General features: G+C 52.5%; 1 protein-coding gene across 1 annotated transcript; it reads left to right on the top strand.

The window, feature by feature from the left end:
• Positions 1 to 342: 342 nt before the first annotated feature.
• On the top strand, positions 343 to 7728 carry LOC127339475 (GDSL esterase/lipase At5g45910-like). The gene is made up of 3 exons (XM_071827280.1): positions 343 to 580; positions 7081 to 7380; positions 7466 to 7728. The coding sequence occupies exons 1-3, from the start codon at positions 343 to 345 to the stop codon at positions 7726 to 7728; spliced, it is 801 nt and encodes a 266-aa protein (XP_071683381.1).
• Positions 7729 to 7961: the final 233 nt, after the last annotated feature.

Raw genomic sequence — 7961 nt, 5'->3', positions numbered from 1 at the left:
TGCAGCCGCCGCCGTGGGCGACTAGGTGGAGCTCGCCGTGGCATCTCCACGCCGTGCGCCCTGCCCGCAGGGTGTTCGTCTCGCCGTGCGCCGCCGCCGATCGTGTGCGCCTCGTCGCCGTTTTGGAGTGCCTCGCTGCTGCGGCCGGCCCAGCTCTCGACGTAGGAGGGAGGCGTGCGGTGGTGTGGCTCGGTGGTGGCTGGGCTGGGCGAAGGTGGGGTGCTGGCGGCGCGCGCGATGGTGCTTGAGCGGAGGTGGATGTGGTGGCCTGGCCTGGGCGCTGCGTGAGTGAGAACAAGGCGGGTGCTGCAGGGGTGCTGCGCGCGGGGTGGAGCCAGGGGCATGCGGGAGCTGTGCTGCGTGGTGATGGCGGGCGAGGCGGTAGCAGGGGCGTGGTGGGGCGGCTCGAGCGGCTTGATGTCATTGGATCGAGTGATGCGCGTGAGGAGGAGGAGGCCTGGTGCTGGTGGTCGGGAAGATAATGGCCGGCGGCAGTGCCGGCTCAATCCCACGCGGCCACCTCCCTCCTACCTCGCCCAGGGCTCGCAGCCGCCGGTCATACAGTGGGTGAAGAAGAGAGGTAGAGAAGAGGGTGGCGGCGGCAGGGAGGGAAGAGGGAAGGCGCTAGGGTTTGCGGGTTCACCAGATAAAGAAGGGGGGAGGAGAGCGGGTGAAACCATGATTTCAACAAATAGAAACTTTCGTAGTCTTTTGCCAATTGCTCGTTGATGGAGAGCAAAGTGCTAATAATGTGTTGTAGTATCAAGAGAAGAGACACAAAGAAGTAACTAAATCCATCATCCTTTTGTGCTCGAAAAAATAGAAACGAATCCATTGAGAGAAGAGTGAGAGGAGGAGGGGGAACACCGTGTCCATGGCCGTGGCGGTCCGTTAGGGTTTTTTTGCTTTCTTCATTTCAATTGTTATCCATCTAGCAATCTGTTATATGATCGTTACATGAGGAATGAAATACAATTGCTTTCTTAATTTTGCAGTGACATTGAGGTATGGAGGACGGCACCTTCGTCCGAGATGAGGAGGGGGAATAAGCGGTGCAGAAATTGATCTATGAGAGTGCCCGTGGTCCGGAACCCGAAGGAGATGACAACGAGTTCCAAGACTTTCTGAATGATTTCGGCGAGGGACTTGAGTCTGAACAAATTAGAAGAGACAACGAAGTGTCCATCATAAACTCCGGCGAGGTGTATATCTATGTATCAATTAGTCTATGTTCATCCCTAGATGCATTCATTTATATGTATTGCACTTATTAACGAATAATTTTTTCTTTTAGCCTTCTGGATCATCGAGCAAGTCTGTTAGATCAAAACGAGGCCCGACGCAACTGCTAAAGGGCGAGGGCAGGTTAGCCCTCACGGCATTCAAGGCTAATGGTGAACCAGAGCATCCCAAAGAGTTTTGCCGCAAATTTACAAGTCAAGTCGGAGTTCTTGTTAGGGACCATGTACCGATCAGCATTCAAGAGTGGCATAAGCGGAAGAACGCGGAGAGTGGTGCTAGTTATGTCAACGACACGATGAAAACTTTTCTTTGGGACACGCTACTAACAAAGTTCAGCCTACCGGAAGACATGACGGAAGGCCAGAAGAATAAAGTCAAGGAATGGACATGGAAGAAGATGGCCATACAATTCCAGTCCTGGAAGAAAAATTTATGGGACAAATTTAAGAATGAAGATCCAGTATTCGATGATAATCTAGTGAAGATAAAAGATCACTGGCCCGCATTTAAGGAGTATAAGCAATCGTCTACTTTTGTGTCCCGATCGAAGATAAATACCGAAAATGCTTCAAAGAAGAAACTTCCGCATCATTTGGGGTCAGGTGGCTACAAGAGTGCCATTCCGAAGTGGATAGCGTTTGAAAATAAACTGATGACTGCAGGAATCACTCCACGGACATGGGACTGGCCCGAACGGTCCAAGTTCTGGTTGTTCGCTCATGGGGCAGGGTTGGACCCAAAGACAGGGTTGATCGTTGCGCAGGGAAAATGGAAGGAAAAAATTGAGGCAATCGTACCGAAGCTTGTAGATGCAATTAACAAGGTCAGAAAGGGAGAGTACATTCCCGATCGAGAGAATGACGAGCTAACACTCGCTCTGGGGAATCCTGAACACGTTGGACGGGTACGAGCTCGCCCAGGTCTCACCATGAAGGAAGCGTGGCCGGACAGCGCTGACACTTATAGAAGCCGTTCGCGAAAGAAGAAGAAGGACGCCGACGAGTTAGCAGAATTGAGGAGTAGGGCGGAGGCGCTTGAGAGAAATCAGAGGGCACCTGATCAGCCGCTGTTTCTACAGGATCCACAAGCCGATGCTGCCCCATCTCAGCGAAGAAGCAGTGTCGGTTCTCGCATCTTGACGGATGTGGAGGAAGCTACCCCGTGGATTATGTCACGGAGAAGACAGATTGCGAGCTACATATGTTATTCATGACCGCGTCCGTTAAGGTGGCGGTCGGCTATGTGTACCCAAGTGAAGATGGAGCAATGCACCATCATATGCCCATTCCACCTGGCTGTCTTCGTGTCGGGGTGGATGAAGTTGTTCCGGGTTTTGAAACAGTGGAGCTTGATATTCCTAGAGGTGACGATGAGAGGACACTGGCCGATGTCAAGCACGGTTTCGCCCTATGGCCGAAGAAGTACATCGTCCTTTTGCAAAGGCCACCGACTCCTCCACATGAGCATCAAAGGCCTTCGACTCCTCCTCCTAGCAGTCCACATGAGCAGCAAAGTCCATACCTACCTGAGAGGGACCCCAGCGTGAGTCCACCACCTCGAGATCCTCCGTGTAAGACAGCGCTCGTTAAGCGGAACGGTACGCCGCCTAGGAAGAAAGCTAGAAAGGAGAAACCACTGCCGCATATTGAGAAGTTACCTTGGGAAAAAACTCCCGAGGAAAACCAGGAAGCCGTTCAGGCCGAGGTGAAATTTTTTTTTGCACCGAAAGTGCCAGAGATACCTTTCGAGAAGACACTAGATCCGGTGAAAGTTGTGCGTACCGTTGAGAATCTATATGATCCTGTACCATCGCTGCCATCTAACTATATGCGTTCTATTGAAAGGTCGTATGACAAGATGATCGAGGCGACAAAACCCGTTCAATCGGGTATCAGGGAGATAAAAGGGATACACCAAGTCTACCAGCTCGGACAACAACCCGTTCAATCGGTCGCCCCTCTCAAGGTGTTTGACGGGAAGCCCATTCAAAGTTCTCGACAAGACACAACCAATTACGCATTCGCTGAACGAGCATATCAATTTGTTCAAGGGAAAGATTTGGTCGAGAATCTCAGGAAGCTACCAACATGTATGCGTAACTTGCATTCATGGTACCTTAATGCCTCAAAGGAAGGGATCGCGACTATCATGGTGCGAGTTAGTGAAGAGCACTACTTCCAGGAATACTGTGTGAACGTTGACTTCAACGAGCTTTTCCAGTTATACAATCTCCAGGCCCTCGACAAATCTATCATCAGTTCCTATTGTTTGTAAGTGATTTATTTAATTTGAGAAGTCTTTAGCTCAGCTCGTTCATTGTCTGCAGATTATAATTCTTTGTGCGCTATATTATGCAGATCGAAGATGCTCGAATGCAAAAGGGACGAAATCACGGACATTGGGTTCATTGACCCGCACACAATGCATGTTAAAACCATAGAAGATCCCGTCCATAACAAGGATACACCGGAGATTTTGCTAAGGTTTTTGAAGCAACAACGTGACAAAAAGCTAATAATTTGGCCTTACAACTTCCAGTGAGTCTTACTGTCTTATAACACATTATATTTTGCTCACCGTATGTCAAAATTTTAACTAATGACTTATATATATGACACTACATATTTAAACGTGCGTAGGTTTCACTTTATTCTTCTCGTCATCAATATGCAAATTGGAGAAGTTGAAGTCTTTGACTCACTAAGCAAAAAATCGGAACTATACTTGTCTTGTTATTTAATGCTCAAAAGGTAATTTTAATTCTTATCGGTTTGTTTCGTTAATTTCCTGCTATGAACTAATTGATAACTCTTTTATGCATTTTCTTTTTTCGGGCAGCGTGTGGGAAACTTTCGGGCTGCGATGGCGTGCGAAAGTAAGTAGTACTACCTAGGTCCACACACCTTTAATTATCATACTTGACTATTTTTGGATTGAATTATATTCTTGTAAAGAAATGCCTGCAACAACCACAAGGGACTGATCTCTGTGGATTCTACGTTTGCGAGTACATCCACAGAATTGTCAGCGAGAGAATGAATAATGAAAGAAATAAAGAGGTACGAAAACAATATTCACAAATTTGTTTTCTTATCATAAGTTGTGCTGAGTTTCAGTAATAGTTGTTTCATTGTGGTTTGAATATATATATACACACACACATATCTCATGTATTCATTTGTATCTTATTCTTTTATAGTTGGCAAGAAAGCGGAACAAGCTCTCAATCGATGACCGCTTCATAGCAATAGGCGAGGAATTGGCGGGATTCTTCCTTCAGGACGTCATACCACCATTCGCAGAGTTCCACTATGAATGAAGATGTACATGTTACATATATAGTTGACTCGAAGAGTACCACTATGCTACATGTAATAGACATATATAGAGTACGCCTCGGAGAGTAACACTATGCATGAAGATCGATCTTCATGCATATATAGTGCTTCTTAATTTGCGATCTTATGCAATTACATGTGTGTTATATTATATGCACCAACTTGCTATGCATCATCTTGATCTTCATGTACTACCTAAACCCAAACGCGTTTCTGGTGCATCGACGCGATATGAAACAAACCGATATCCCTAAACCCCTCCAAAAACCCTAAAACTCCAATTCTCTGCCGCGGCAGAGATTCGGGCAAATTATCTGCCGCGGGTGGGAACCTTTGGTACCGGTTCGTATTACCAACCGGTACCAAAGCCTCCTTGGCCCTGAGCTCTCCTGGTGGCCCACGTGGAGGCCTCTTTTATACCGGTTCGTAAGTAACCGGTACGAAAGGGAGGGGGCCTTTAGTGCCGGATAATTTATACCGGTTGCTCAACCGGTACGAATGCCCCTCTGGAACCGGTATTGATGAGAGGTTTTCTACTAGTGTACGTGATACCATGCATTATTTGAAGGAGAATAGTGTTATACGCTGACTAGAAATAGTATCGGACCAAGATATGAATTGTTACTAGTCTTAGAGCATCTCTAGCCGCGTCCCCCAAAGCGTCCCCCAAACCGCGCCGGATTGAGCGTTTGGGGGACGTGTTTTGTTCGTGCCGCCTTTGGGGGACATCGCTCCCCAGCCGCGTCCCCCAAACGCCGCCCCCAAATGAATATTGGTGCACGAAAATAAAGGTTTTCATTCAATTTTGATTATATATTACAAAGTTTGAATGAAAACGGCTAGATTTCATCTAAACCTAGACTACTGACCGCCCGGCGGTGCGTTCGACGGCCCCGCCCCGTCGTCGCCTCCCCTACGCCGCAGCTCCTCCTGCGCGCGCCTCCTCTCCTTGCGTTCGGCGGTGGCCCGATGGCTCCGTTCCCGCCGCGCGTCCTCCTCCGCCCTCCCCTGCTGCGCCGCCTGGAGGGAGAGCTCGATGGCGCGTAGAATCTGCGCCTCTTCGCGGGCACGGGCGTCGTCCTGGAGCTTCTTCTCCGACTCGAAGGACTCGACGAGCGCGCGTTGCTGATCGGCCGTCTCGTCCGGGTGCGGCCCGTCGTCGTCGGACCACTCGAACTCGTCGTCGTCGTCCTCCTCCACCTCGGTCTCCTACGCCTCGGCCTCCTCCTCCTCCATTGGTGCATCGTCCTCCACATCTGTTGGCGCCTCCATCATCGCCGCCGCCAACACGTCGGCCTCTGCCGCCAACTGGTCCGCCCGCCTCCCCCAGATCGCCGCCAGCGCCGCCTCCCGCTGCCGACGCTCCTCTGACGCCAGTTGCTGCTGGCGCTCGATCGACTCCCGCCGCCGGCGCTCGATCGACTCCCGCCGATTTTGGTACAGCGCATCCCACTCAACACGCTGGCGCCGGGGCTCGTCAGCCCACCGCTGCTCCATCTCCGCCCGGTACTGGCACCGTCGCGCATCTTGTCCCGTCGAGGCGTCAGACGCCGCAACGGTGTCGCACTGCTGCTCGTGCCACGCTGCTGCCGCCGCGGCCTCGCCAGCTGCGGGGCCATGGGCGCAGAACGCTGCTAGATCCGCCGCCTCCCACTGCTGGCGGGCCTGCTGCTCCATTGCCTCCTGCCGCTGCTGACGGTGTGCACGCCGCCGCTCTTCCCGAGCCGCGGGGTCGGTGTCGACCTGCGTTTCCGGGACTGGAAGTGGAGGAGACGGCGGTGGAGGGAAGCGGCCAGCGCCGGGGCAGTTCGCCATTGCCACTGGTGGTGAGGAGACGGCGGTGGAGCGATGAGGGCTGTGTTTGTTGCCGGCGGGGTGTGGTGGCTACCATTGAGCCGGGAGACCTTTTATAGACGCCGACGTCGGGAAGAAAGCGCGGGAACAGGCGAGAAGAGGCGGGAAGATCGCGTGGGAACGAGCGGTGGCGTGCGAACACCGGCGCCATTAAGGCAAAGATGCCGCCGTGTGTCACTGCGCGCGAATAACTTCCGTCGCGAGGTAGGCGACGATTAGGTTAAAATTAACTGTGCCGCTGACGGGTCGGCCCCGCCAGTCCCGACCTCGCTTTCCGTTGTGTCCGGCGTGCCCGGTGCGTCCCATGTGGGACGGGGACGGCCTCGGGGCGCCGGACACCGTATCGGGGCGCGCCGGACAAAAATGAGCTTTGGAGAACGCGGCTGGAACGGTTTTTTTTTGTCCGACGCGCCCCAAATCCCTTTGGGAACACGCGGCTGGAGATGCTGTTATTTTCCATTTTCTCGCTGTGCCTATCCGGATGTTCGCTCAAGTAGCTGCGCCATTATCACAACCAAATCGCTCCTCCAAGTCAGAACAAGCGGTGAATTAAGTAGCACCACGCGGTACGCGAGGCAGATCTCAAATTCTCAATACTCCAGCGGTGCTGCGGCCTTCTGAAATCGGAATCGTAAGCCTCTACTAGCTTGTCCACCTCTCACGTTGTCCAAGCCACAGCTCGCCGTCTCGCTCCTCCTGCTCCTCCTCGCGAACCTGGGATGGACACGGGCAGTCCCCGCCTCCCCGGCACTCTCATCCGGCCGGCGGTGGCCATACCGCTCCATCTTCAGCTTCGGAAACTCCTACACCGACACCGGCAACAACCCCACCGTCTTCGCCGAGAACGACCTCTTCGAACCCGTCAATCGCCCTCCCTACGGCTCCGAATTCTTCCGTCGTCCCACCGGCCGTTGCTCCAACGACCGCCTCATCATCGACTTCATCGGTGCACGCTCACACCTCAATACTAGTACATAGAAATCAACAGAGATCTGCAGAAGATAACCGTCCTTTGCTCTGGTTGCTTGCAGCTCAGCGCCTGGCCCTGCCGCTTGTCCGGCCTTACAACCCAGCGCTCGCGCACAATGGGAGCTTCCGCCAAGGAGCCAACTTCGCCGTCATGGCCGCCACCACTCTCGACGCTGCTCGCTTCCATGACGGCTCCAATCCTGGCAACAAGTATCCTCTCAACACCAGCTTGGGCGTGCAGCTGGAGTGGTTCGAGTCGCTCAAGCCTTCGCTCTGTGCAACAACACAAGGTAGTTACTTCTCAAATAAAACCTACCCATGCTAACTCTTGAAACGCTTCCGCTTGGGTGCATGCCAAGTCTTAGTGGGCGCAGGCGGCGGCGCAGGAGATAGAGATGGACTAGGGATGAGGTGGTCAAACTCATGGGGTGATGGTGGCATGTGACCACCCGGAGGAGGTGATGGTGACCTGCGATCATTTGGAGGAGGTGATGGCTACCTGCGATGACTAGTAGAGGCTACCCAGCTTGGAAGCCTGATGTTTTTCTTTTCCCAAAG

This window comes from Lolium perenne, chromosome 3, assembly GCF_019359855.2.
Source record: "Lolium perenne isolate Kyuss_39 chromosome 3, Kyuss_2.0, whole genome shotgun sequence".
Taxonomy (NCBI): Eukaryota; Viridiplantae; Streptophyta; class Magnoliopsida; order Poales; family Poaceae; genus Lolium; species Lolium perenne.
This window is presented reverse-complemented; position numbering and strand designations above follow the sequence as displayed.